The 27,713-nt window shown below is 36.5% G+C and overlaps 5 protein-coding genes across 7 annotated transcripts; 1 reads left to right on the top strand and 4 right to left on the bottom strand.

The window, feature by feature from the left end:
* The first annotated feature begins 2,351 nt into the window (after positions 1-2,351).
* Positions 2,352-4,318, top strand: LOC144999991 (transmembrane emp24 domain-containing protein p24delta3-like). The gene is made up of 4 exons (XM_078959167.1): positions 2,352-2,734; positions 3,358-3,570; positions 3,655-3,731; positions 4,024-4,318. Exons 1-4 carry the CDS (start codon positions 2,519-2,521, stop codon positions 4,166-4,168), a joined length of 651 nt encoding a protein of 216 aa, XP_078815293.1. The 5' UTR covers positions 2,352-2,518; the 3' UTR covers positions 4,169-4,318.
* Positions 4,319-4,463: 145 nt separating this feature from the next.
* LOC145000083 (SSUH2-like protein) lies at positions 4,464-6,319 on the bottom strand. Its single transcript, XM_078959262.1, has 4 exons — positions 6,131-6,319; positions 5,334-5,393; positions 4,978-5,024; positions 4,464-4,634 (listed from the first exon to the last, which is right to left on the bottom strand). Exons 1-4 carry the CDS (start codon positions 6,266-6,268, stop codon positions 4,547-4,549), a joined length of 333 nt encoding a protein of 110 aa, XP_078815388.1. The 5' UTR covers positions 6,269-6,319; the 3' UTR covers positions 4,464-4,546.
* Positions 6,320-6,479: 160 nt separating this feature from the next.
* ATSAC1 (Phosphoinositide phosphatase family protein) lies at positions 6,480-11,693 on the bottom strand. 2 transcript variants are annotated; one of them, XM_078959014.1, is made up of 13 exons: positions 11,318-11,693; positions 10,611-10,776; positions 9,645-9,867; positions 9,418-9,494; positions 9,139-9,326; positions 8,962-9,059; positions 8,743-8,876; positions 8,539-8,673; positions 8,062-8,458; positions 7,748-7,980; positions 7,225-7,641; positions 7,056-7,167; positions 6,480-6,924 (listed from the first exon to the last, which is right to left on the bottom strand). In XM_078959014.1, exons 1-13 carry the CDS (start codon positions 11,616-11,618, stop codon positions 6,664-6,666), a joined length of 2,742 nt encoding a protein of 913 aa, XP_078815140.1. In that variant the 5' UTR covers positions 11,619-11,693; the 3' UTR covers positions 6,480-6,663. The 2 variants fall into 2 exon arrangements, with proteins under 2 accessions (XP_078815140.1, XP_078815199.1); XM_078959073.1 differs by having other exon boundaries at positions 8,062-8,449.
* A 1,965-nt stretch (positions 11,694-13,658) lies between these two features.
* On the bottom strand, positions 13,659-17,406 carry LOC144999721 (histone acetyltransferase of the MYST family 2). Its single transcript, XM_078958921.1, has 9 exons — positions 17,219-17,406; positions 16,026-16,114; positions 15,819-15,878; positions 15,520-15,729; positions 15,110-15,178; positions 14,601-14,762; positions 14,425-14,518; positions 14,189-14,331; positions 13,659-14,110 (listed from the first exon to the last, which is right to left on the bottom strand). Exons 1-9 carry the CDS (start codon positions 17,355-17,357, stop codon positions 13,907-13,909), a joined length of 1,170 nt encoding a protein of 389 aa, XP_078815047.1. The 5' UTR covers positions 17,358-17,406; the 3' UTR covers positions 13,659-13,906.
* A 2,187-nt stretch (positions 17,407-19,593) lies between these two features.
* On the bottom strand, positions 19,594-27,045 carry NRPB1 (RNA polymerase II large subunit). 2 transcript variants are annotated; one of them, XM_078958811.1, is made up of 14 exons: positions 26,723-27,045; positions 26,117-26,380; positions 25,603-25,902; positions 25,365-25,523; positions 25,128-25,289; positions 24,831-25,051; positions 24,602-24,743; positions 24,197-24,532; positions 23,843-24,129; positions 23,500-23,758; positions 20,387-23,403; positions 20,230-20,301; positions 20,091-20,144; positions 19,594-19,994 (listed from the first exon to the last, which is right to left on the bottom strand). In XM_078958811.1, the coding sequence occupies exons 1-14, from the start codon at positions 26,804-26,806 to the stop codon at positions 19,892-19,894; spliced, it is 5,460 nt and encodes a 1,819-aa protein (XP_078814937.1). In that variant the 5' UTR covers positions 26,807-27,045; the 3' UTR covers positions 19,594-19,891. The 2 variants fall into 2 exon arrangements, with proteins under 2 accessions (XP_078814937.1, XP_078814871.1); XM_078958745.1 differs by having other exon boundaries at positions 24,197-24,743.
* Between the last annotated feature and the right edge of the window lie 668 nt (positions 27,046-27,713).

Genomic DNA, 27,713 nt, shown 5'->3' with positions numbered 1-27,713 from the left:
AGACTATTTTACCCTTCTTAAACTTAATAGATTTCAAAACTGTACAATATTCAAATAGTTCACATCCATACCTTTTAAGAACTACTCGCACGCATTCATATGATTTTTCTACAATTATGGTGATTTTCAGAAAACTGTCTATCATCTCAGAACATTTTCGGACCAGTCTGTGAAAATGAATATTTTCACTCTGGTTAGGAACCAATTAAGGTCAGGGTAAAAATTATGGACAAAGTAGACTCATTTTCTAAGCTTTGAAAGTTTACGGATCCAAATTCCAACTTACGATGATTTTTCTATAATTTTTCTAAATACATGTAATTTCATTTTTGACCCTAAGTATTTCATTTGTTGAAAAACAGTCCCATGACTCACTTAATGAAAACGCGCCTTCAGGTGAGTACGTTGGGCGTACTCACGAGTACACTGGACGTACGTAACAAAGAAGCAAACCCTATTTTTTAGGGTTTGGAACCTATTTAAGCATCATTATATTCTCAATACCTTTTCCCTCATCAGTCTCCACCCCCCAATTCGTCCCTAGCAAACCCTAATCCTTTGTGTGAGCCTTTTTGAGTTTAAGAGTGCATTGTTGGTTTTCTTGAAGGAAGAAGAAGGAAGTGGAATCATCTTGGAGGCTCAAGCTATCTTGGATCCAGAAGTGCTTCACACTCAAGCATCCTTTGAGGTATAAAGTCTAAAGCTTGATGATTTATTTGCTTAGATCTTGCTAGCCTTGAGTTTGTGTTCATATTTGGTCTCATAAGCTTGGTGTTCATGAGTATGGTCTACTCTAACCAAAAGAGTTGTCCTTTCAGACGTTTTGAGGTGCTAAGAACCATAAAAATGTGATCTTGGTCCTTCCATCCCTTCCATGTAAGAGTTATGATGTCTTAATAGAATAATAAGTTAGGGTTTAGCTTTTGGATATTTTCTAGCCATGGAAAGTTATAAAGGTGGAAACTTTATGACTTAGAATGATGTTTCGGGTCTAAATCTGAATCCAGATGAAAATTCTTTAAGAAATAAGCACTTAATGATAGGGAGTTGGTCCAGGCGGAGTACGCTCGCTATACCAAGTGGTACATTGCGTGTAGTGGGTTGAAGCCCCGATAATATCTTTGGTCGCACGCCTAACGTGGTAACTAAGTATGCAAGGCGTACTCAATCAACTTGACTTTTGTTTGACTTTTTGACTTTCTGACTTTGACCTTTGACTTGAGGTTTGACCAAGTTTGACCTAGGGGCATTTTTGGGTATTTTGAGCTGTAGTTTGATTTTAGGTCACTGTTTTGTTGTATAGGTGACCTATAGAGTTGGCATTTGGAGCAGCGTTCTTTTCTGTTATCTTTTCAAACTGTGAGGTGAGTTCACTGTACTTGTGGGTCGAAGGCACCAATTTTGGCCCATTCAGTTAGGTATTCTGGTATATATGATGTTGATATGATCTAGTGATATGTTGGATCTGCACGATTATCTGTTTGTTGGTTATATGTTTATCTGTTACATATGTTGACATAGTATGGGTGGGTTGAGGTTGTATTGCTTTGTGTTGTCAACCTACAAACCCGGGCAATCCAATCAGGAGATTATGGGCCAGTGGCAATCCAATCAGGAGATTCGGTTAGACATCTTATCTATCATCATCATTATTATTTGTATTACATTTCATTTTGGTATCAACGATGACCTAAAAAATAGCATCATTGCTTTGATTTCTCGAACGATGACCTGAAAACTAGTCTCGTTTGTCTTGATTTTGCTGGACGTCGTGTGCATACTAAAAAGTATGCATCATCAAGAAAAAATAATGTTTGTTCTTGTCACCAACCTCTTTGTGCAATATATATTCGAGTGTGTAATCAATGGATCCTCCACACCAGTTATCTATATCTTCAAGAGTCTGATACAAACCGATTTACATTATTGCATTCGTATGATTGCAAAACACGACAAACAGATATTTTACATTATTGACACTTACACTATTATTAATTGTACATTATTAATGACATATAGTTATTAAACAACAAGTAGCTATTTATAATTATTATTCCTTTCACAACAAAATGACAGATATTTCTTCAATGAATGCTTTCGATGGTCATTGCTTACAACTAATTGTCTTTAAACGTCATTGCTTACATTATTCGTTATTGTTTTTACCTATCTTCGGTATATCAAAGCAAGTATCAAAACTAAAAGAAAAAATAAAAAAAAATAATTAATAAATTACACATAATATTATTTTATATGAATAAAAACATAGGCTTGAACAAAAATCAAAAGGATGTTTACTTTCTCATAATTTTATCATACCTACATAAAAATATTTTTGACATAGAGTAGAAATACTTTTGACGGCAAGTTTGATATAATCGGCACACAAGCCTTTAGTTGACGAAGACAGGAAGTTCAACAAAAGGGTAACCTCAGATCTCATCGTTGTTCTTCTTCACACACACAACACATAAATTGATAAACATTCAACTACAAACTCCAAATAAAACTAGTTTTGATGGCTTCGAGGTGGAGCTGGAGAGCGATTGTGGTTTTCATATGGTGGTGCGCTATCACCAGCACAACGCAAGCTATCTGGTTAGACTTACCCACTTCAGGAACCAAGTGTGTCTCTGAAGAGATTCAAAACCACGTGGTTGTTCTTGCTGATTACTCCCTCATCAATGGTCAAGAGGACGCCCATATGCCCACCGGCGCCACAATTTCCGTTCGGGTAAACATCGATCGTTTTTGCGCAACTTTACTTTATGTTTATAATGATCTAGGTTAAGCTGTTATTCCCAGATCTTGATCTGCTTGAGTCAAAATTTTATATGCGGATTGATTGAAATAGGTTTTCCATTATAGCTGATTACCTGATTTTGATTATTAAATATCACATAATCACTTCAATATCCCTTAGTAGCATACAGGCCAAAGGTGCTTGTTTTAGGTTCAATGTGAACACATAAATATTGCATCAAGAAATGTCGATCCACGTAATTGTGTGGCTGTAAGTTTGTACTTATGGATAATGACAACACTTTAGCAACCATATGACTGGTGTTGAAGTAGAAATCAAGAGTTTTTTACTAATTTTGGAGGATGAAAAGAAACAGGGGCATGATTTGAATCGTTTGGAAGTGACAACCAGTATTAGTTTTCATAACCAAAAAGGACATGACTTAATGCAATTGCAATGTAGCTATTTTTGGGACAAAACAAACAGCTTTTCTTCATTCCAATGCAATGAACCATTCCATTCCTTACCTGATTCCATGATACCTAGTTTTGGCTGTATTGTGGTTTTACTTTTAATGATGATTTTATGAAGAAAGTTAAGTGTTAATTGAACAGGTAACCTCGCCATATGGAAACAATCTCCACCACAAAGAGAACATGACTCATGGTCAATTTGCATTTACAACTAACGAATCAGGCAACTACTTGGCATGTTTTTGGGTAGATGGTCATCATCAAGGTACTAAGGGTCTAACTGTTAGTCTTGACTGGCGAATTGGTATTGCTGCAAAAGATTGGGAGTCCGTTGCAAAGAAAGAAAAAATTGATGTTAGTAACTTTTTTTATTTTTTTCTTTTTCCAATATTGATTATACCTTGCTTCCTTTATTTACACGTGACTTTTCTCTTTTAGGGTGTTGAATTCGAATTGAGAAAACTCGAGGGTGCTGTGGAAGCCATCCATGAGAATTTGATCTATTTAAAGAACAGGTAAAAAAAACATTATATATTGTTACTAGTATAATTATCTAGGCTAAATGCAAGAAAAAACCAACGTACTTCCATTTATTTACTTGTCATGCCATTCTACTTTCATTTCTTCATATCGTAGCAAAATGTCGCAAAATACAAAGCAATTTTACAATGGTGTATAAGAAATGGACGTATGATACTATATAATAAACAAAAGAAAAAATCAAAGTACATTGCTGTTTTTTTGTTTTTTAATTACAGTTAGTGGTGATTATTATTTTATTATTATTATTATGGATATGGTGTGTAGGGAAGCAGAGATGAGGGAAGTGAGCGAAAAGACAAATGCAAGGGTGGCTTGGTTTAGCATCCTGTCTCTTGGTGTTTGCATTGCAGTTTCAGTTTTGCAGTTGTGGTACTTGAAACGATTTTTCCACAAGAAGAAGCTTATTTAAACCCTTTTTTTTATACAACAAAACAAACACTCACTAATTTCAGAGAGTTTTGAAAAATGGTACGATTGTTGTTGTATTGTTATGTACACTAGATACTTTTAAATTTTTTTTTTTTATATAATTTAAGTAGAAGGCTGCGATCGAATTTCATTTTGGTTTCAAATTGTTTCAATTGATTTGATTGGAACTTTGGTGGTGTTATGTGGTAGTTGTGTGGCTCTGTGAAAGCATGTTTCATCAAAACTCATTTGAGTTAGGATTTGTAGGATAAGGAGCAAAAAATATGGTAAAAATGTGAATGAAACATTGTTGAGTAATCTAAAATTAAAAGGAAGTGAAGTTTTATACAAAATCAGTGAAAATAAGAAAGTATTATGATCAACGTTCTCCTCTTTGTTCAGGTGTTAAGCCTCCTTTTCCGCAACTTGGGCAACTCTTCAGTCCAAAACCTTGACAATCATAGCATCTGTGTTGTTTATCAAACATATAATTTAGTACAAGTCAGGGAAGAATAACCAGGCTTCAATATTTTAATAATAATAAATAAATAAATAAATAGGTTTTAGTAATATCAGAAACAGTTTTTAGAGTAGAAATTAAGAGATAATAAAATTAACTTACTGCCTCTGCCATGGTTATTGTTTTGATTTTGAAAGGTCAAATTGTTTGTCCTTTTTTTTATATTTATTAAAAAAAATGTTTTTTTTAAATGTTGTTTTAGAAGTAACCGAATTATTTTTCAATCAATTATCATATTAAAAGTTGGTTTTTATGAAACAAGATAGTAAGCAAGTAATTACTTAACTTACTTCCAACGCTCGAATATATTTCCATTCTTCTTGTTTTTTCCTGTTCCCTGTGTCAACAAAACACAACACATTCTTATAAAATAATTCCCCCTCCCTCAAATTATGCGAATTAAGCAGCTTTTTAGTAGTTAAAATGATTAATTACGGTTGTTTAAGGTTTACTTATCTATTTTTAAAATTTATGTAAGTTATGTTAAACGATTGGTCCCTATATAGATCTTAGGATGAGGGAACTGGACACATGAGAAATGGGTGTGATGCAGGATATATAATAATTGGATAATTATAAGTATTTTATTGAAATGTATAATAAAGAAAGTAAGAAACTATGGAATTGACAGGAGAAATAATGTGACCTTGCATCCACCACAATCTATGGCACCTTGACCTCCACAGGTTTCACATTTCTTGAAAATCTGCAAGAATCATAATACATTAAAAACACGATTTTATATATATATATATATATATATATATATATATATATATATATATATATATATATAGCACACATTATCTAAAATTTGATCAAACATTTCTTTAGATAATACTTGCAAATATATACTTTAAGCATACTGAATGATCTAAACACTAAAGATTATGTATAGATACTGAATGATGCTCAGGGGTTGATAGATTCGGCTTCTTTATCAAAAGCTCGTAAAGATGTGGTGGATGTGATTATTTCTACTCCTTGATGGTTCCTTTGGAACTTCAAGAACAAGTGTGTGTTTGATCTTGTTAGGTCGAGAAAAGATAGTCTTCTTGATGACATTGTGTCTTCACAGGAAGCATAAATTTCATATGAATTGGAACTTGCAGCTTCAAAACCCTATTTACATACTTTGATGTAATTGTTACTTTTTTTCACTGGTTCCTTGTTGATTGCTTTTTATAAAATTCAACATTTCCAAAAAAAATCTTGAACAGTTAGGAACTTACGACCAGACTTTTTTTGTGATATGACGATTATCTATATTTTGTTTGATATGTACTTGTGGAGTATAAACTTTCAATTGGTCTATTTTTCTAATTTTAAAATATCTTTCATAAAAGAAACCATGTATACCCAGTTTATAGCAAACAACGTGAGTATGATTTTTAAAAACGATATGATAAATATTATAAGTTTTAAAGATAATAAACGACTTACAGAGTTAAGTGGAAAACCACTGGATTTTGAAGCATGAGGTATGATGATGCTTCCCCTTTGTAGAGTAACAGGATTAGGATTGGAGATGGATTGGTGATAGATTTGTGAGGAATGGAAAGAGAGAGCATGAGAAGCCATTATTCTTTTTATCTTTTTTATTTTTGTGGGGGTATATGATTATATATGATAGTTAGAGAAAATGAAAATGAAAATTTTAAATATGATATGATATTTTGTGGATGAGGAGCTTATGGTTGAAAGTTGCACACCTTTCGGTTTCATCCCCACTGACACAAGTGTCCTATTTGTTCCATTTCACTTGAAGATATGTAATTAAAAACGTGTAAAGTATAATAATATTTTTCAGGTTTGTATTCATTTATGGCGAAGTACAAGACAGTGAAAAGTGGAAACCACCCATGTTGATAATAATATACATACATACATACAATCATACAATCATGAATCTATCCATTCTCTCCACAAAGTTAATTCTGTACAAAATAAAATAAAATGGTGACTCATAGACCTTGTTAAGAAGGCAGCCTGTGTTCTCCAATCATCCACCTGGTCAAGTGAGTGGGGTCAATAGCCAAAGCATTAAAAGTCTTGGGGCAAATACCAAGATCCGCCCCAATCAGCTCATACTCCATCAATGCTGCCTCCATCTCATCTTCCACAGTTGCTGTTGCTGTTGCATCATCCATGCACTCCACCACTGCTACTGAGCCAAGAACCTCAGCATAATGCTTCTCTTTATCAGAATCGTTTTGGAAGGGTTCCATTATAGGGTTCTGCTCAAACAAAATCACAATACCAATCTTTCTCATTCATTTACCAAATCACACACACTACAAATGTTTTTCTTTTCTTTTTTGTAATGTAAGAAGCAGCAGCAGAAAGAAAGGTGAAGAAATTTACTCACCTGACAGAATTGAGCATAATGTCTATACACCTCACTGCTTTCATCTTGCTCAGCAAGCAATGTCCCACCATACCATCCATTCGCTTCATCTATTGAGGTCATTGCAAGATATCTACACAAAACATATGATTATTCCTAAATCATAATTATAGTATAAAGGAGACAATACCTTTTGAATACATCCTCTTCATTAGTGTGAATAGCAGAAGAAACCCAATTGGGGTCACACAACTCATCAAATTTCTTCTCGTCTTCACGCCCTCTCATGGCTAATTCATCTGATGCAACTTTTTTCAGCATACCATTATTACCACCTTCTTCAAACTTCTTGTGACCAAAAAGCCAGTTTGGACTTTTAAGTTGTATTTCAACTGCATCAGGTGCCATTCCAGAATTTCCAGGAGGCTTATGATCCGGTTCACTACACAGCCTCACATTCTTTATGGCGCCACTTGTTCTTTCTATTAGTTTGGAAAATGATGTCAGTTTCATCCGTGAGAAATCCTCTTTACATGCTGCAACAGGTGTCAGTGAACCCCCTAAAAACCTTACAGCTTCACCACCACCACCACCATCACTTGGTAAACTGTTCAACATTCCAAAATCAACCGGCATATTCTTTTTTATCAAATCCAAACACTACTTGCAAACCAAATATAGAGCATTTCATTTGAATAAGCATTAAAACTTACTAGCCTTCTGGGATTAGGTCATCCCCTATCCCAGATACATGAAGATAATAATCAGAATCGAGTTCCCAAAGCGCTGGCTTTCCTTCTTGTGGCTGGAAGTAGCCCAAAAACAAATTGATAGCATCTTGTTTTTCACCATCTGTATAAGCATTACTGTAGTATCGTTTGATAGATTTCAAAAACTCTCTAGATTGTGTTGTTGCTTTCCACTTTCCTTGCCTCTCTGGGAACACCTGCAGTAATTCATCAACAACAAAATCTTTTAAAACTTTTAAGCTACTGTTTTATCTTCTAATTTTCACAACTACACATACAGTGTTGTGGGCTGCAGATCCACCGTATTGCTGTGCAAGAGCATCACCCATGCTTTGGTACATATCCATAAGAGCTGCAGCAATACTACTATCAGCATCCACTTTTGGATCATCTGTAAGTCCCATGGCATGAAGCTGGCGGCCTAAGGCGGCTAAACCATACGCATATTGGGCAACATTTGTACGATCCAAGCAATCGATGCAATTGGTTCGTAAAACTCCACTTTGAAACTGTGGATCTTTGTTGCTGTGATTATATTTCTTCATCTTCTGATTATGATTATGATTTGCATCTCTGTCTTGAGGGGTCGTATCAGTAATAGTGTAAGTACTTGTGGCCACTGATAGATCCCCTGAAGCACTTCTCAAATCTTTGAGTGAAGCCTCCCTGCAGAAACTTGCAGTTTACACAAAGAAAAGATTATTCTCAATTTCAGTCATTAAAAAAAAAAAAAAGAGCCAATAAGTGTATGATACCTTGCTGTGCTTGTCCTGCTGAGTTGTATGGATTTTTTCTTGACAACAGTTGGCTTTCCACTATAATAAAACCCTGTCAAATCCAGTGCTTCACTAGCAACACCACCCAAAACTCCCAATACATTGGCAGACTTACTTCAACACATCAAAAAAAAATTAAAGTCAATTGGGGTGGTTAGGAGGTTGACAAACAGAAATACCTACCTCTTTGCAAACTTGTGGAAGTCCCAATGGATAAACCTAAGTTGATTTTCTTCTGGAAGTATCTGATTCAGATACCCAACTGCATTCGTGAATTCACGCCTTAACATCATTTCTCGAGGCCTTTTCTCCACAGTCTACAATAAATAATAAATATTTATATGTGTACATGATCATCGTGTAACTTTTTCAACAAACACCAATAAACTTATAAAAACAGACCTTGATCAAATTAAGCACAATGATTGGATTGTCATATCTCTTTTCCAGATCTTCAAAGTGAAGTTTGGTGGCCTCGTATGTAGGATCATATCTTTGCACTGAAACCACAGCAAAAACCTAATTTATCAGAACATACACCAAGATAAACAAGACAATGAGTTGGTGATTCTTTCTTACATATGATATCAGGCTTTGGACTGAATCTAGAAGCTTCTTGTGACCAAAAAAGAGGAATTGAACCCCTCATTTGTACAACAGAGCTCATTTTCCCTTTGCATGATCCGGCTTCTTCATCAAGAACAATTTGTTCTGTTTCAACATCATTTGCAACCCTACCACGATCATTTACTCCCCTTTTCAAGTAACTGTATCATTTATTTAATCATGATTCAGTCATTTATGTAATCATAATTCTCAATGAATTTAAAATGATTCTAATAAAAATGCAGCACATACCGTGTTCCTGCAAAGTGACGAGATCGCTTAGATAACAGTGCAACACTGAAGTCTCTTCCAAAGACTGATAACCGTATCTGTAATCATGGATACAAACATCTAACATTTATGAAGGGACATTGAACTGAAAACATGATAAATATATATAAATACAACAAGAACACCTTCATGGAGATGATGATTTTGTTTATCTTTGATACTTACAAGCAAGAGAAAAATCAACAAACCTGCTTAAAATTTCCATGAACGAGAGCAATTGTCCAGATAGTGTTCTTGCATCTTGATCGAATTGGTTGTGTTAGAAAAGCATTCCACACAAATATGTCATCATATGGCATCCCTTCAATGCCAGTGGATAGAACGTTTTTCTGTAAACTTCGCATTATTGGATATGTGTAACTATAGTAAAAATCTTTTGTCAGGTCTACACTGGATAACAGCTTCTTATACCTGCACCAATAGTATGAACTCTGTTCAAAGCAAAGTAATCAAACTCACCTGATATATATAATATATTTATTGTGCATTTCAGGAGATCTGAGAAATGAATTCAAGCTTTTAACACAGACTAGTATCTTGTTTTCCATTTACTGTTGTATGGATAAAGTGTGTCTGGATAAATGGTGTTCAAAAAATATTTGAGGAAATGGGTACACTTGAAGAAATGGAAGGAAAATTCAAATGAGAGCAAATTTGTAGAAGGTTAGAACTTAATGGGGGAAAAAACATTTGAGGAGATGATAGCACACTTGCAGAAATGAGAGCAAAATTATAGAAAATTAGGACTTAACTGGAAAAGCCTCATTTCTCTGATTTTCTATTAAGTAACACTTTCCTCATTAAGTAAGAAAACACCCATATATAGCTTACCAGATTAGCAATGTCATCATTAAGTAGATTAGGGTTAATTTAAACCTACACTAAGTGCAGAAAGAACAACTTAATAGATATAGCATAGCACCAAAAAGAAAGAACAAAATGAATGAAGCTGTAAATATAGTTATCAGCAGTGTTGCCAAGGCAATGGAACTACAAATATTAAAAAAAATATACTCAACAGATTATGAAGTAATATAAAACTGGTCAACAATAAACTATTCCAACTAATATCAGTGTCCTTTTGATACACCTTGTAACACCAGAAAAGATCATTAGTATATGAATCTTATGAGGTAGTGACAACACAAAAATACCTCAGCTCGGTTTTTGAATGAGCAACATCGGTTTGAACAGAGACATGTGGAATTGTAATAATTTGGCTCTCTTCAATGCTATAAATTGCATGTCCACATATACACCCAATTTGCCTATGCTTTGTAACCAATATCAAATAATATGACTCCAAGAACTTAATACAACCTGAAATCAATTACACCAATTAAACTGAAGTTAATATATATCACAAGTAATCAAAATATTAACTACCAAATTATTGAGAGCCTTTTAACTTTGACCTTGTGTGAAAGGTAAATCAATATGGTCTATTGCCAAATCCCAAATGGATTGTCTTTCCTGCTAGATGGTTCATACAAAAGTTTTGAGCCTATCCTTAAAGCAAATGGAAATGTCTTACAAGAGTTTTGTGCCCCACTTTATCTAGAAAAAACATTATACTTGTTCTAAGATAAAGGGTCAAACGCATTTCTTAGCTTTTTTAAACACCATTTAACCTTGCTTCATAAGGGTTTAACATTTCATAAAGTTCTTAACGGGCATCTAGTCTTCAGTAGTCAAATGAATGTGATCAAAATTGTTTATCCAAGTTCATATTATGCTCAGAAACCAGTTTCTGTAGGTCGTGATGATTTAGGCATTGAACCAAATAAAAATTTCAATGTTCCAGCCAAAAAAAAACTCAATTGTTTTGTAAGATATATATACAATTTATCAAATTACTTACCAGCGATGCCGTAGACCTTGGCGACGAAGGACAAACCACCAGTAGCACGATTGCCTTCGGCAATCCGCTGAAGCAAGCTCTTGACTTCCTGAGGCGGATAAACAACAGGGTCTTCGCTTATATTGAGATCCGAGGGTTCCATGCGATCAATCTTTAGGACTCGGAAGAATCTCTTATTCCGATCACTGCCGATGAGATAGAACCTGGCCCTGGTTTCATAGAGTTTGAATTTCTCAAGGGAGTAGGAACTAGGGTCGGTTTCGGGATCAGTGGTTGGGTGGATTTTGGTGGACTTCGCCATCGCCGATTGCTGGCGTTGTGGTGGTCTTTTTGAGAATTGCCCCACTTCTTGGGGTCTGGTTCCTGATTTTTAGTCCGGAAAAAACTCCGACGTGATTTTTCCATTTACCCCCTATTTGTATACTGTGCACAGCTTTACCCCTCGCACTTTGATCATTGTTATGAACACAAAGTACACACATTTGGTGCACGTTCTTAGCATGAAAGTTACAAGATGAGTAAATTGCATTTTTCGTTATTGTGTTAAGTTATGTAAAAGATTTAACGTACAACCCTTTGTTTTAAAAAGTTACGTTCATATTCTTATTAAATTGTTAACTTAATTTATTAAAGATATATGACAACAACAAATATTACTTTTAACAAATTATATCAATAAAAATATCTTATTAACATATTCAAAATCAATATTGAATATTATTGATATTTATTTTATTCAAAATGTATGATCTACAAACATGTTTTAAAAGTCTGTATCCAACCGTGGTGATGGACTGGAGTGAAGAGGTATAAGTTGAGGTTGAGAAGTAACAAACATGTTTCAAGGAGTTTTTATTGAGCTATGAGGATGTGGGAATGGGCAAGGAAAATAATGATACAAGGAGGCTAAACAAAATGGTTGTTTAAGCGAAGAGTATGACATGAAAATATAAGAGATTAGATACAAATAAGGAGAGAAGTCAGAGAACGAAATCTACATACTAGTAAAATCCAAAAAGAGGGTGCAAAGGGACACAAAACGTAAAATTTATTAAGGATGGCATTGGCCTTAAGAAGATGAGAGTGAAATGGATAACGAACCTACTTAACATTATTCTCACCACTGTCAGGGTGGCCTAGTGATGATTATTTTGGATTTGTGCATGTCAAAATAAAGTTGTCACATGTTCAAATCTTAGGTTTTTGACCATGGGTGGATTTTGTCATGTTGATTAAAAAACTTAGCATTATTTATAAAACTGACGAGTCAAAGGAGTGAAAGACTTAATACCATGATATTAATATATAAAAACAAAAAAGGTCTCAATGTTATGTCTACTAGGGGTGTAAACATGTCGAACCGAGCTTGAGTTCGAGTAGGCTCGGGGCTCAAGCTCAAGCTTAACTCGATTCGAGCTTAAGTTTCAAAGTTCAAGCTCGTCTTGTGGATTTAAAATGCTCGAGCTCAGCTTGTTTGTCAGCATACTTAAACGAGCATCAACTCAGCTCGAACTCGACTCGGTTAATAGTCAAATATCATGTTTTTAAGCTTGGTAAAAAGTTGTTAATCATTATTTGATATTCAATAATTAATTATTTAATTATAATTTAATATACAAAATTAAAATCAAAAATTATATTATATAATTATACATAGGTTCATTTAGGCTTGCGAGCCTAATCGAACTTGATAGAGGAAGCTCGGGCTCGACCTCGTTTAATAAATGAACCTGAAACGAAACTTGAGCTCGTGTAACTCAGGCTCGAGTTGAACTCGAGTAACCCACCTCGTTTACACCCCCTAATGGCAACTATCGATGTAAAAGTTATTTAGTCATGCCATGAAACCGTGAGCAAGAGTATCAAATGTCAAGGTGCAATGTAAACCAACCGTGACAAGGAATCAAATTGATTTCATGTTTGGGAGGTCAACTACTAAGGCTTTTGCCTTCTTAGATGCCATATAGGTAAAATATAGAGATGAAAAGTAAGGACCTACATATGGTGTTTATTGACCTAGAGAAGACATATGATACTAATGGGAAATTTTTCAAAGGACCATATACAGGTTCTAGGGAGGTATGTAATGGATATCATGATATACATTTGCGTTCAAGGACGTGTGTTGGTAAGCTAATAAGTGATATGGAGTCTATCACATTGAGAATAGGGCTCCATCACGGATCAACACTTCAACTCCTACATTTTTGCTTTGATTTTGAAAGAGATTTTTTATGTGATTTAACATTCTCCTTACTCCATGACCTTATGAGAGTTGAGTATAATTGTGAAAACTGCAATTTTCACCCAATTACATAGGTCACAGTCCTAATACACGGTATACCAAATGTGATGCAACATATTTTGTCATGCCTTGTTGAGTAACAATTGGGGTTTAACTTTATGTTATACAAAATACACATTGCAAAAGAAGAAGCACAAAAACAAGAAGGCGATCCCTGGCAGCTTCATTGAAGAGAGTATCAAGGATTTTCAAGAATTAAAGGACAAGAAGCATCAAGTTTACATATACAGGATGAGGTCAATTAAGTATCTGTCCTAAGAAAGGAAGGATGATTGGAAATGAAGTCAACCTTGTTCTTTATAAGGTGTCCAAATCAATTTGCTAACATCAACCTCAAGACCACCACGCCCAGCTGCTTTTAGATGGCGATCCAACACCTTTGGATCTGCACAGATCACATGCTGCCCTTTCCTGTACTGTATCAGCTCCAACGCCTGAAGGGTTGCCAATATGTCTTCCGCCCTGATCGCTGTCATGTCACTCAGCTCCTGTATAATACATAATCAGGGACCTGAGGGAGGGCATATTTGGAAATAACTAATAACTGTAACATCACAAGGACCAACCTTGATGGATATGTTTCCTTTGTGTTTTTTCAAAATGTCTAAAAGAACCCTGGTCCAATATCCCCTGTAGCTAAGCAATCCCAGGTCAGAAAGAGGCCTTTCAGGAGTCCCAACTTTACCTTCTTTCTTTGAAAGTTCATATGCTGTGCATCATATCCCATATCATATGTCAAATCAAAAACATATATATTTTTTTTATACTAACAACTTAAAGGAGTTGGAAAGAGGGAACTTACAAAATGCAATTAGGAATTTTCCATAGCCTTTCCTCTGATAAGGAGGAAGAGTTAGAATACATGCTAGATTGTATGACTCCTCTGAATGTTTTTCCTGTAATTACATAAACAACCGAATAAAACAAAATCCTTGCTACAAAGTATTGTAAAAAAGATGAGCAAAAGACAGAAATAACCTTGGAGAAATAGCCGACCATGTGGCATCCGCGATCATCACACTCACACAGCACGTAAAACAGAAACAAGTCAACATCATAGTAGAGGGTCTTGTGATCAAGAAATAATTTTGCAAGATAGCATAGATTTTGGCCATAGACTTTGTTCTTTTTCCCATCAACCTGTTACAAAACACAATTGTTACTAATAACAACTATAACTAGTAACTTGTCATCTCTTGTTTACTTTTACAATTTGAGTTTTACTATTTATAGTTTCTTTTCTACATTGATATTGGTTTGTTTTACTTGTTTCCTGCTCTAATACCATAACTGTACACAATGTTTAATGAAACTATGCATTTATTTTCTGCTGTAAGACTGTAATATTGCACTTCCGCTTCAAGTGTTTTTATTCTTCAAATGTTTAATATACAAATGTGTTGCATTAATGTACATTTATTTAGATTTTTTTTGTATGCACATGTTAGTGTCTTGTCTTGGCATGTATTAAAATGTCAGGAATATACCTCAAACATTGATAGAGTACCACTCCGATATATCTCATCACCAGGGGGATGTTTGAGATCACATTTTTTCTGCAAAAAAAAAAAAAAAAAAAAAAAAAAAGACAAATGATATTAGTATCGCTTAATTGTTCAGTTGATTCTTCCACTTCTTTATAAATGCAAGAAACCAAAAGATATTATGATAGACAAGTTATGTGTTCAAACATCTCTTGCTAGTGAACGTTTTAAGTTGAATGAAGACTAAATTACAAGATTGTCCCCCGTGATACATTTGTTGTGTTTTCTGTCCCTAAAGTGACCTTTCACTATGTATTTTGTCCCACTGTTCATCTTCCGAAGCATGGCATGTCATCATCTAAATTTAACAAATTTGAATATGAAAGAAATTGTGGTAGCATACAACTACTCACCATATGTCTCTGAAGCTGTTCTTTGCGCTTCATGAAAGTGAGACAAAACTCACAAAAGTAGAGATTGAGGGAGTCATTGTATTCTGGTGGAAAGGGGGAGAAGTACCATGTCTCAATCTCATATCTTCCAAGTTCTATAGTTGCAATGTTTTTGACTTTAGTGAACTCCTCATGTTCACGTAAGCTGGCAGCATCAAGCTCTTCATGCCCCTATATAATATAAATTATAACCAAATCCAAAACTAAGGTTGAGAAGACTTCAATAGCCTTATTAAACTCAATAATGAAATAGCACAAACCTCAACATGAGTCTCATCAATCTTACGTTTCTGGTGGCGTGTCATTTTCAAACCTGTTACCTAAAAGACATCAATGCCCAAAGAAGGATATCAGGTAAAGTCTCTTTCAAAGTTCAGCATAATGAATCAATATGTAAGGACAGCATTACGATTTACAAGATGCTAAATGACTAATTAAAAAACAGGAACAAAGTAGACATATATTACCTTGTCTTCCACCTTTTCATCAACATCGTTTTCTACTGAGTCAAGGTCAAGCTGTTCAAGTCTAACCCATTCATCAAGCCTCCTATTGACTGTCAGGAAATGAAGAGAACTCATCACATATCAAAAGCAGAAAACCACTATGCCACATACATACACTACTACTAGTAGTCACTACTGCAAAAAATAATGAGTAATATGGTGCCAATAGACCTATGTTTTTTGTGGAAGCCATTACGGTTTTCATTTATTATGTTCAAAGATTTAAATAGCCTAAACAGTATTTTGATTTCTATTTCTACTGCCATGTAAATAAACTAAGCTGTTCCCTTTTCAAATAAATTAAATCTGAAAACTGAAAAACCATTTGGAAACACAAATCTGTTCTTTATGTTCTGATACTTTTATTGTCCTTAACTCCTTTCATTCTATAAACTATATATAAGATAAACCATACTATAGAAACATTAATTGCTATAATAGAAATAATTAACCAAGTACATGGACTATATTAAATCTTAATGCATGAAACCAACTACCAAGGTCACTAGATCATGATGAATTGTATAAAACAAGTGTTTGATACTTGAATTGATCGTTGATAAAATAAGCCTAAAACTTGGTTTGACAGCTTCAAAATCAACCCAAACTAGTGATTATGCTAAACAAAAGATCCCTCAACATCAAATCTTCCTATGAACTAAGAGAATCGTTCGAAGATAGCGGACCTTGTCCTTATGCAAATGGTTGCATTTGCAAACCAATCTATTTCAAGCTGAAGTTTCACATACATACTTGCGATTTTTATCTTAATCTACTAAAAGTATCCCAACGCGTCCAATATATCTACCTATTCAAACCTAGCTAAGTTCAGTTGCTACAACATAGTTATACATTCTTTTAGTCTTTCTGCTCAACTGGCCAAACAATAAAGAAAGAAAAAAAGTAACCTTCGCAACTTGTGAATTGCAAGCATAACCAGCAATTCTTAGAAAGCCCTGGTCATTCTAAGAAACCCCAATTTCATAAAACCTAAATTATCCGGTACAAAGAAACAACCTAAGAAAGCAGAAAAAGGTCCCTCCACATAACATTGGTACCACACGGGAATTATTCTCAAGAAACGACCAAAGTTCGTATCAATTATCATTGAACATATTGCAAAAAGGAAGTAGATAAAGGAGTTTGTATCTTACACTCTGTGTAATGAACGTAGTACTCGTAGTCATTAGGCCCGCCGGTGTGAAGTCTACGACGCTCGATTACCTTGACGGGATGATGTTTTCCGTCCCTCCAACGGCAGAGAACGCGAGTACCCACTTCTAGTGGCTGCATAACGATGATTTCATACACAGACAGCTATGATACGAAGTGGATCCTCGGCTCAAATTTTTGATGAACTTATACGAGGACGAGGGTTGAAGAGTGGAAGGAATGACATAATTAGCCCTTTAACTATTTCTCACCTTGCGGTATTAGTCCAATAGTTTTAAATCATTTTTAATTATGATCAAAATAGTTTTAGCTTCTACAGCTTCAGTCCAAATTAATCACGAAGTCTATCCACCGTTAAAATTGTAATTCCTCAAGTCTATGGGAATTAATAGCTTCAGTCCAAATTAATCACCAAGTCTATCCACCGTTAAAATTGTAATTCCTCAAGTCTATGGGAATTAATAGTATGTATAATTGCAAATTTGCAACACTTGTTCACTCATGTGTTATGGATAACGTGATAGATGGAAAACGTTCTATTTACCTCCGCCTCGATTCATCATTTTCGTCTTCTTTAATCGAGTTTTCCAAAAATATTTTGACCAGAGTGTTCAATATCAATTTTTTTGGATGCAACTCTATATACAAGTAATAAAACACAAATAAAAACATTTTTCAAACAGAAAGAAGCCCTAAAGTAAATATGGTCCGGAAATGTTCAATTTTGATGTCTACAGACAAATTTTGTCATTAATAAGGGAGGAGGGTACCGTTGCGGGTTGTACAAACGGGAAAAGATGGTACCAATGGTACTACTGGTTAACCATACCGGCTGAGCGGGTTCAAAAGGTTTAGAGGGGTAAATTCAATTCAATTCAAGTGTAAATGCATGAGAAATAAAAGCACTTGCATGATGCAGAATCTTTAACTTTTACTTTTGCATTGACTCTATTGTTTTTTTATATATATTGTACAAATCATGTAACATTTACAACCAAAGGCATGTGACCAACTTTATTGTAAGCAAGATTAATTTATACAGATAATTGATTCTTATGATCATTCATTTTTTTACCATATTATTTTGAATGCATTTCACTTTAAATTATGTTGTTTTTATTAAATGTATTTTTTTAATTATCATGTATTTTCTTTTATTTGCCGTGTGGCTTTTTAATTAAATTTTATTTTTAATATTATTTTAGAACATTTTTTATTGTTTTAAATTAGCAAAATTTTATTTTTGATATGAAAATGGGTTGAATGGGATGAAAAAGGACTCCTTCCTCCCTAAGGTAACTTATACTTGGTGAAATGTTTTTTGGAGATGAAATCATCTATATTCTTCATCAATATTTAGAGTTTATTATACACATAATCATTTGCAATGGAATCGCTGCTATTTACTTCATGGATGGATAGATAAATGTTTGGATTTTTGGGATTACTTTTTAACAGAAATTACTAAATATCTTACAAGGAATTTCATTTTTAAGAACGAGTTTAAAGAGTATGCATTATTGGTGGAGAGGAAGCAATAAATTGGAGTTTATCGAGACCTATGCTACGAACTTCCAGTGAATTTGATTGGGAAGTCGAATGGCAAAAAGAAAGAGGGATTCCTTAGCTTTGTTATAATGAACTATATGGTTATTCAATTCATTATTCTTGTTATTTTATAAATGGTTTAACATGTGAATGATTCATGAGCTCCAAGTTAGAAAGCTTTGAGAAAATCATTGTGTTGCCTAACACAAAGCAACATTTATACCTTGCCGTCTGAATTAGGCGAACCATTTTATATCATAAACTACATCATGGTGTTTGGGTTTTGTTTATACTCTTCAACTGATTTCTATTTTCCACATTATTAATCGCATTTATATTTGTTTTTGAGGATAGTATATTTTCAGCACAGCAAATTGGTAGTATGGTTTGTTGCTAATTTTTATAAACGGATTCTTTCTGAGGTGTTTGATTTGTTTTTATAAAAATGGTAATCGTCACCCTTTGGACATAGCAAATCAGTGGGATGGTTTGTTACTGATTTTTATAAACGGACACACGTTTGATTTGTTTCTAAAAAAATGGGGCAAATTGCACCCTCTACGTCCATGTTGAACCCACCCTAAAGCATATGATGTAGGGTAAATTGTGGAGCAATAAACCATGATTTGTTAGGTGTTTACCTTTCTACTGCTCATGTCAGTTTAACTAGCATTTTTCAAACTTTTTATCTATATAGTTTTTTTCAATGTTGTATCTTATGTCATCCAACCAACAGTGATGTAGTATGGCAACACATTAAGTTAAATGTTAAAAATAAATACATATGATTTCAAAGCAAGTCCGGTGATAGATGCACCAAATCTAATTGTTGACGATGACATTAAACTTGGGAGAGCAAATTTTACAAGTTGATGGATGGATATTCAGTTAGCCCAGTTTTTAGTTGAGATCTGGAGCAAAAAAAGACAATAATACTCTTTCTTGTTTTTAGTCAAGTCCATCATGTTTTATCTAACAAGTAGCAATCCAATCCAATCCATGGAAACGGGAGATGGAGATACAAATTACAGAACACATGCAAGACTAGCATCCATCCATCTATTATATCCTTTAGGGTTTTCTCCAAAATAGAATATATATGTTTATTATGGCTTTGATGTATCGTCCTTGTTGCTCATATGAGGAGTATACTGGCTTGTTGATGATGGCGAATACCCAGGAGCACTAGGCGAGTACCCAGCACTAGGGCTGACAAAACCCAAAACCACATAACATACAATTTTATAAACAAAATCTTTTATTATTAATTTAAAAAAAAAATAATAATAATAATAAGTAGTTTACCTGTATTGGGGTGAGCCTGGGCTGAAGTCTGGACTCACACCGGAGTTGTAAGGACTGCACAAAAACCAAATATGAAACGTCCATGATTCTAGTCTCAATAATAAATAGTATACAACAACTAAGATAAGATAAGATGTACCTGGTGGGGCTATATGTAGGGCTGGAAGGAGAGTAAGATGGAGATGTTGGAGAATAAGATGGGGAAGTGGGGCTGCAAAACATTTTAACAAATAACACACATCAACAAACATAATGCTTTTTTTAAAGACAACAAGACACTGGTTGGTAATTGGTACCTGTAGTTGGGGGATGTAGGGCTGTATGGACTACTAGGAGAATAAGCCAACGAGGGGCTGTACTTAGCGGATGAAGGATTGTAACTTGGTGAGGTGGGACTGTAACTTGGAGAAGTAGGACTGTAGCTTGGGGAAGTAGGACTGTACCCAGGTGAAGTCGGGCTGTAAGCAGGCGAGGTTGGGCTGTAGCTTGGAGAGGTCGGGCTGTAGGATGGTGATGTTGGGCTGTAGGATGGGGAGGTCGGGCTGTAAGAGGGTGAGGTTGGGCTGTAGGATGGTGACGTCGGGCTGTAGGAAGGAGAGGTCGGGCTGTAAGCCGGAGATGTCGGGCTGTAAGCCGGCGACGTCGGGCTGTAGCTAGGCGATGTGGGTGAGTAACTCGGTGAAGTGGGTGAGTAGCTTGGGGAGGTAGGGGAGTAGCTAGGTGAAGTGGGTGAGTAGGTAGGACTTGTTGGGCTGTAGCCTGGTGAACTCGGGCTGTAAGTTGGAGAGGTGGGACTGTAACCCGGAGATGTAGGGCTATACCCAGGAGAAGTCGGGCTATACCCAGGCGAGGTTGGGCTATATCCCGGAGATGACGGGCTGTACCCGGGCGACGACGGGCTATAGCCCGGTGATGAAGTCGGCGAAAAACCCATCCCACCAACATAAGGTGAAAACTGTGCATCGTTAATCGGAGACAACCGTAGATTCGGGCTCAACAAATAATTTGTGGGAGACATTGCACCATCGTGGAAAGGAGTAATGGGGGACCGCCCAGGTGTCATCCCGATATCCAGCCCGTCCATGTAACTCGGAAGCTGAACATCAATCGCTTGCTGTAACATCTCTTCATTCAACAACAAAGCACAGTCTCCGGTCCCAATAGGAGCAAGCTGCCCCAGCATTATGTTCTCAGTAACCCCCCGGAGATAATCGGTTTCCGCATAAACCGCAGCATCAAGAAGAATATCAACCGTTTCTTCAAACGAACACCTCATCATGGGGCCCGTATCGTTTCTGTTGATCCCGTGTCGTGTGATAGCCATAAGATGCCCACGGTACGTCATGGTGTCGCATAGAATAGCCAAATGTCGGTAATTCACGTACGACCCATCAAACGAAATCACGACACGAAGCTCGTCCAGCAACGACCTTCTAACAGCTTCAATCCCAAGAACCTCAATCACTTCAATCAGATGATTACTGGTGGATCTCAACGCATCCACATCTTCATGACACATCACGGCTAAAAGATTCACACCTTCTGTATCCAACATCCATTCGTTTTCAGGCTTAAACCCTTCGTTCTCATCAAACTTGTTCACTTTCCCCGATTTGATAAACACCTTGTTGATATCGGGAATCCCACGCAATGCCATTTCTGTCAACATATTACTTTCAATCTTTTTAAGGAAGACATCGTCCTCAGCCGATTCGTCTTGCATTTCGCCTTTCGGGGCTTCATCATTCATGATACGTATTCTCAAAATCAACTTCTCAGCATTGTCATCATTGAATATACATGTCAAATCATCATCAAACTCAAGATTGATCTTTTCAGCAATATCCGCCATGCTCAGCTTCTTGTCAACCATCATCTCACGATTCAACTCGATACGTAGCAACCAAGGAGATATCTTATCCGGGTCGATCTCTTCATCAGGCATTTCATAGTAAGATTTGACAAAGTCAACATCTTCTTCGATGATTGTACTCATGGGATCCGGGTCGTACCACACTTCAGTCGCTTGGGTCACACTACGTAGTGTGGTGTACTCCAAAGCACACTGCACGTTTTTGGCCCGATCTTTTGTTTTACTAACCTCAGGCTTCAAATATACCGACAAAGAAGGGGTTTTGATCTTCTTAGCAACATTGATAATCTCCCTCAATCGGGGTACACCCAGGGTAACATTCTTGGCACTCACACCAGCATAATGGAAAGTGTTCAGGGTCATCTGTGTCGCAGGTTCACCGATAGACTGGGCCGCAACACACCCAATCATTTCCCCAGGTGCAACAAGCGACTGCAGGAATCTGGACTCTATCTCACCGATAACCCACTCAAACGCCTCACGGGTCAACCTGTACTCACTCAACACCCTCTTGCTAGCAAAAGTACTACGAAGGAGAATATTGAAGAAAAGGGTGGCGTTCTTTTGGGCTTCAATACTCAACTGATCATCACCCGGGACAACACGCAGCCTTTCTTGAAGCTTATCAACAGCTTCCACAATTTCCATAGGATGCATATCAGATGGCCTTCTCAAATCAACTTTAAATGTCTTTTGTGCATTCCAAATCAACCTTTTTAGGTTTACAGGCATCGGCCATGTGTTGTCACCAGTGGTGGCAATCTCAGTTCCAAGCTGGACACGATCAGCTTCAAGTTTTTGTACTTCAGCATCAAACACGTTCCGGAACTCCCGGATGGTTTTCAAATCCTCCACATGTTCCGGAAGCATGTAACTTGGATTCCAGTTTTCATCATCGATTTCATACTTGAAAAGCCGATCAAACTCCTTTTTCTTGATTTTTAAAGAATCAAGTTTCTGAGACTCGATCCAAACTGCATCCATTCCATCTTCTCCATAAAGAAACTGGATAACATCACCAAGAGAGTTCCTCACAGTACCATCATACTTCACCATGATGTCTTCCATAGCTTTCACCAGTCTCCTCTGAATATAACCAGTTTCTGATGTTTTCACAGCAGTATCAATCAGACCTTCTCTACCTCCCATGGCGTGAAAGAAGAACTCTTGTGGTGTCAAACCTCGAAGATAAGAGTTCTCCACAAACCCACGACTTTCAGGCCCATTATCATCTTTTGTGAAATGAGGAAGTGTTCGATCTATGAACCCGTACGGGATTCGTTTACCCTCAACGTTCTGTTGTCCCACACAAGCAGTCATTTGAGATATATTGATGAAACTTCCTTTGGAACCTGCTGTCACCATAGCCTTGAGATTGTTGCTTTCTGATAAACTTTTCTGAGCACTACTTCCTGCGTCATCACGAGCCTTGTTCAGCACCTGAACACAACGTACACCATGTTACTATTTCATAATCACATAACCAGTGTAGTGTAGCCATGGTGATTGTGGAAGTTATCATAATGAATAGGGTACCTGATTCACTCTGTTTTCAAATGACTCCATCATAGTTCGACCAGGCTCTGGCTCCAGCTGTTTATCATGAGCAGTCCTAATAAGTTCTTTCACCTCATTCTTGGCTTTTGAAATAGTTTCATTGATTGTTTCCATGGTTGCTGCATCAGCAATTGTGTCCCCAATACCAATGCTGAACCCTTGTTGCAAAAGCCAGTAGTTAACAAGCCACTGGGTATGTCCAAGAAACTTGCGGGCAGCATCCGGACCAACTTCCTCCCTGTAATATGAATGAATTATTATAAACATGAACTACACCCACACCAACTAATTACAATGTCACAGGTACAGAAAGAAAACACACCAGATGACATGTATCAAACTCCCTGTAGATGCACCGAGGGTTTTTTTACAAAGAGTGCCAGTTATAACCTCTCCCTTCTCTATTCGAACTTGAGTATCACCTGGTGTCATATGCCCAGTTTCAGTTTCCGAATGCCAAGCTGCTGTCCTAATCAGATTGATCTGCTTTGGAATGATGAGATTGAACACTTGTTTCCCAGTCCATAAAGGTCTAGGTTTCAAAATGGTAGGTGTTGGTACTTTTCCATCAAAATCCTCCCACCACATCAATATGTTCATGAAAACATCCTGCATATCAGACAGGGTCAAATTATAGATGTTTTGTTATCATCTCAAAAAGGCTTAAAAATATCACCTTTTCAATGAAAGTATCTCTCTTGGTGACTTTACGACAACCTAAGAGTGTATCCTGCACGATACCCATAACTGGCCGATTGGCCTGAGGTGATACTATGCATTTAGGCACCATCATCAACTCCAGAACCTCTGCTCTTGTTTCAAATGACTGAGGCACATGCATGTTCATTTCATCTCCATCAAAATCAGCATTGTATGGTGAAGTGACAGATAGATTTAACCGGAAGGTGGAGTATGGCATGATTTTAATCCTATGCCCCATTATAGACATCTTATGCAGACTCGGTTGTCGATTGAATAGCACAAAATCTCCATCATTCAAGTGCCTCTCCACCTGTGTAGGAGATAACAAGGTTATCAAGAATGACAAGATAATCAAGGATATACAAAAGGTAAAACATGCCTTGTATCCAAACTCCAGATGATGATCACTACTTTTCTTCAAGTAACGAAGATCAAGCCTTTGACCATCATCCCTGATAATATACTTGGCTCCAGTTTTACCAGGGGGAGGATGAGGACCATACTCAACAAGCTCCTTAAGCCTAACGGAAAATGGAAGAAAAAACACGTTTAACTAAAACTTAAATGGGAAGAAGTAGAGAAAAATATAATAAAGCGAAGAAAAAGACCTTTCTATGTTATAAGGAGTAACAGTCTCAGGATAAGTAAGATTCAAAGCAATACTCCATGGTACTCCCAGTTGATCAATGTTAATGGTTGGATCAGGAGTGATGACTGTACGTGCTGAAAAGTCAACACGCTTCCCCATCAGATTGCCTCTGATCCGACCCTCCTTTGCCTTGAGCCTACTGCATATGGATTTAATAGGACGCCCTGACCGTTGTGTAGCCTGTAGGTGGGATGAACAATATTCCATGTGAGGACAATTGTGTAAGTTGATACTGAATAGAGACTTATATATATACCCTTGGTTGACCGGGAAGCTCATTGTCAAAATATGTAGCAACATGGAACTGAAGTAACTGTGCGAATTCAGATATTATGTGTGCAGGAGCTCCATTCCTTTCTTGCCTCCTTAGATTCTCATTGTGTCTGATGATCATGGCCAGTTGATGAGTTAAATCATCCTGTTTCAGACATGAGTACAAATAGTAAGTCGAATGAAATCTCGACTAAAAAGAACCTAAAACAAAGAAACTTACCTCACTACGAGCAGAAGTATCCATCATCACAGATGGTCTGACTGGGGGTGGAGGTATTGGAAGGACCTGCAGGATCATCCAATCTGGACGAGCATATTTGGGGTTCAACCCCAACAATATGCAGTCTTCATCACTAACCCGCTTCAATACACTCAGAACCTGGAATATATTGATGCTTATGAGCCATTATAACACAATAGTTCACTATGAAACGTAATGTGGAGTTCCAGAATGATACTTTTTCTGCAGAAAGTTGCTGCTTTCTTTCAGCCGGCTCAGGAAGCTGTTCTGAGTCATCACTTTTCTTCTTCTGAAGCTTGTATTCTGCAACCATTTTCATACCTTCAATGGTGATCTTCGGTTGCTGTGCACCACAACCACCCCGGCTCTTCTTAACCGGTTCATCCGTATCCTGGTTTTGAGAATCAATCTCATCACCACCATCACATTTAGTTTTGCTCTTGCACGCATCTAGAATCTTCTTAAGCCTGTTTTTTGGGTTTCTAATTTTTTGGGCTTGCTTGAATTTGTGATCCTCCTGTAGAACCAGAAACAATATAAGGACATCAACATTTAAACATACTAGCATACAGAGTTCAATGCATATGGTCATAATTCATAGCACTACCTCTCTTTCAAAAAAAAACTCATAACACTACCAAACAGATTGTAACAAAATCCTTGTTTCAATTCATAAATAATACTGAATCCACATAACTCCAAATAACCCAAATTGCATTTGTATAGAGTACCTCATCGGCAAGGATTTTTGAGCAATTGAAGCATACGCATCGCATAATGCTGAGTACTGTCTTCATAAATCCAATATGAAACATAGGCTTGGCAAGCTCAAGATGCCCAAAATGACCAGGGCACTCGGCCATATTAGCCATACATGTCTCACATTTCATTTTCCGATCAATAGTCCCAAGCCTCGGGTCACTAAGTCCCGCTACCTTGGGCTTCCCTCTTTCTGTCGTTTCACCATGCTCTATATGCACAACAGACATTTGTCTCTGCAACAAGAAAAATAACCAATATTAGCCATGATGATTTTTGCGTTGGTCTAGTTCTACTCCCACAAATACAATAGACAAAAAATCATCTACTCAGTCAAACCCTCAGCTCAAGACAAGTGGCTACTATTACTATAGGACGCCAATGATGATCACTAACAAGAAACAATGAAAACTCTTCCTAACCTCAAAACTTTTCATGCAAACACCTCTAACCCGAAAAAAAAAATGTTACCAAGACCAGACAAAAGACAACACCAACTGACGAAAGACCGAATGGATTCTGGAATTCAGTCTACAATGACCAAAAAAAGCAATGGAAAGGGAAGAAATCGTTATTACAATTTCATCAGGACTGAGGATGCCGAACTGAACCAGCCGGACTTTTGCAACCTCTGCCGGAGAGTGCGGGAACCGTATATCCATTACTGTTGCTCTGTAGACAGATCGGCCAAATTTGCAGACGAAAGTCGAGAAAATTAGGGTATCGAAATATTTGAAGAGGGTTGAGCGAGTTTATAATTTTGAATTAAAAATTTTGATTCGATCTATGGAATGATTTAAAAGTTGGATTGATTGCGAAGGTTTTTCGCTTCACTCTTTTGAGAGGTTCGTTTTTCGCTCTCGGGATCTACCGAGGAGCGTTGCATCAAGAATGAAGGATGGAGGACGGAGAAGGATATTTATAGGCAGATACAGCCGGTTATGCCCTAGCAGTTGCTTCGAGAGAGGGAAATTACCATAATGACCTATAGGGATACAGTCGGTCTTTCGGTTGTGGTCCTTGTGGATGAAAAAAGCAATGGTAAATTCCTTGGTTACCAAGTAAATAATTTTTTTTAATATTATTTAATAAAGATTTAAAGAATAAAAAATAAAAAAAAAACCTTGATCATGGTTCTAAAAAACGCGTCATGACGCCTCAAGGCGTGTCGTGGCGTGAGACGTGGTGTAGCCGTTACGAAAACGTTTAAGACGGGTTTGTTAAGCGTGACGTCCAAATAACATGTCAATGCGCGACTTATCGCGAAATGGCACGAATTTTTTTCAAGGTGCGGATTTTTTTTGTTTTTTTTTTTTTATCGAGACTAAAATAATTGAGTTTTTGTTAACTTTTTATATTAAATACTAATATAACACTTCTAAAAACTTGATATACTTGATAAAAAGCAATAATTATATGATTTATCTCTTGTAATATATAGAAAATACTCATGCATTGAAAAACGTCATGACTCGCCAATGTTTGTTATAGCTTAATTTTTACTTTCCCGCCAAACTATGTCTCACGTTATTTACAACCTTGTTTAAGATTATATAAAACTAGACGAAT

This window comes from Lactuca saligna, chromosome 1, assembly GCF_052625555.1.
Source record: "Lactuca saligna cultivar CGN05327 chromosome 1, ASM5262555v1, whole genome shotgun sequence".
In the NCBI taxonomy this organism is placed as follows: Eukaryota; Viridiplantae; Streptophyta; class Magnoliopsida; order Asterales; family Asteraceae; genus Lactuca; species Lactuca saligna.
This window is presented reverse-complemented; position numbering and strand designations above follow the sequence as displayed.

What these genes read in the sequence shown, in the direction of transcription:
- LOC144999991 (XM_078959167.1), top strand. Translation starts at nt 2,519, where the DNA reads ATGGCTTCGAGGTGGAGCTGGAGAGCGATTGTGGTTTTCATATGGTGG. An exon ending in GCGCCACAATTTCCGTTCGG is followed by an intron (nt 2,735 to 3,357) that starts GTAAACATCGAT and finishes TTAATTGAACAG; the next exon opens with GTAACCTCGCCATATGGAAA. An exon ending in TTGATCTATTTAAAGAACAG is followed by an intron (nt 3,732 to 4,023) that starts GTAAAAAAAACA and finishes TATGGTGTGTAG; the next exon opens with GGAAGCAGAGATGAGGGAAG.
- LOC145000083 (XM_078959262.1), bottom strand. Translation starts at nt 6,268, where the DNA reads ATGGCTTCTCATGCTCTCTCTTTCCATTCCTCACAAATCTATCACCAA. An exon ending in GTGGTTTTCCACTTAACTCT is followed by an intron (nt 5,394 to 6,130) that starts GTAAGTCGTTTA and finishes TGATTCTTGCAG; the next exon opens with ATTTTCAAGAAATGTGAAAC. An exon ending in TAGATTGTGGTGGATGCAAG is followed by an intron (nt 5,025 to 5,333) that starts GTCACATTATTT and finishes TTGTTGACACAG; the next exon opens with GGAACAGGAAAAAACAAGAA.
- ATSAC1 (XM_078959014.1), bottom strand. Translation starts at nt 11,618, where the DNA reads ATGGCGAAGTCCACCAAAATCCACCCAACCACTGATCCCGAAACCGAC. An exon ending in CAAGGTCTACGGCATCGCTG is followed by an intron (nt 10,777 to 11,317) that starts GTAAGTAATTTG and finishes AATTGATTTCAG; the next exon opens with GTTGTATTAAGTTCTTGGAG. An exon ending in GACCTAATCCCAGAAGGCTA is followed by an intron (nt 7,642 to 7,747) that starts GTAAGTTTTAAT and finishes AATGTTGAACAG; the next exon opens with TTTACCAAGTGATGGTGGTG.
- LOC144999721 (XM_078958921.1), bottom strand. Translation starts at nt 17,357, where the DNA reads ATGCAGCCACTAGAAGTGGGTACTCGCGTTCTCTGCCGTTGGAGGGAC. An exon ending in CTACGTTCATTACACAGAGT is followed by an intron (nt 16,115 to 17,218) that starts GTAAGATACAAA and finishes ATTTCCTGACAG; the next exon opens with TCAATAGGAGGCTTGATGAA. An exon ending in GTACTCTATCAATGTTTGAG is followed by an intron (nt 14,763 to 15,109) that starts GTATATTCCTGA and finishes GTTTTGTAACAG; the next exon opens with GTTGATGGGAAAAAGAACAA.
- NRPB1 (XM_078958745.1), bottom strand. Translation starts at nt 26,806, where the DNA reads ATGGATATACGGTTCCCGCACTCTCCGGCAGAGGTTGCAAAAGTCCGG. An exon ending in ATACTTCTGCTCGTAGTGAG is followed by an intron (nt 25,290 to 25,364) that starts GTAAGTTTCTTT and finishes TGTCTGAAACAG; the next exon opens with GATGATTTAACTCATCAACT. An exon ending in TTGAAAACAGAGTGAATCAG is followed by an intron (nt 23,404 to 23,499) that starts GTACCCTATTCA and finishes CGTTGTGTTCAG; the next exon opens with GTGCTGAACAAGGCTCGTGA.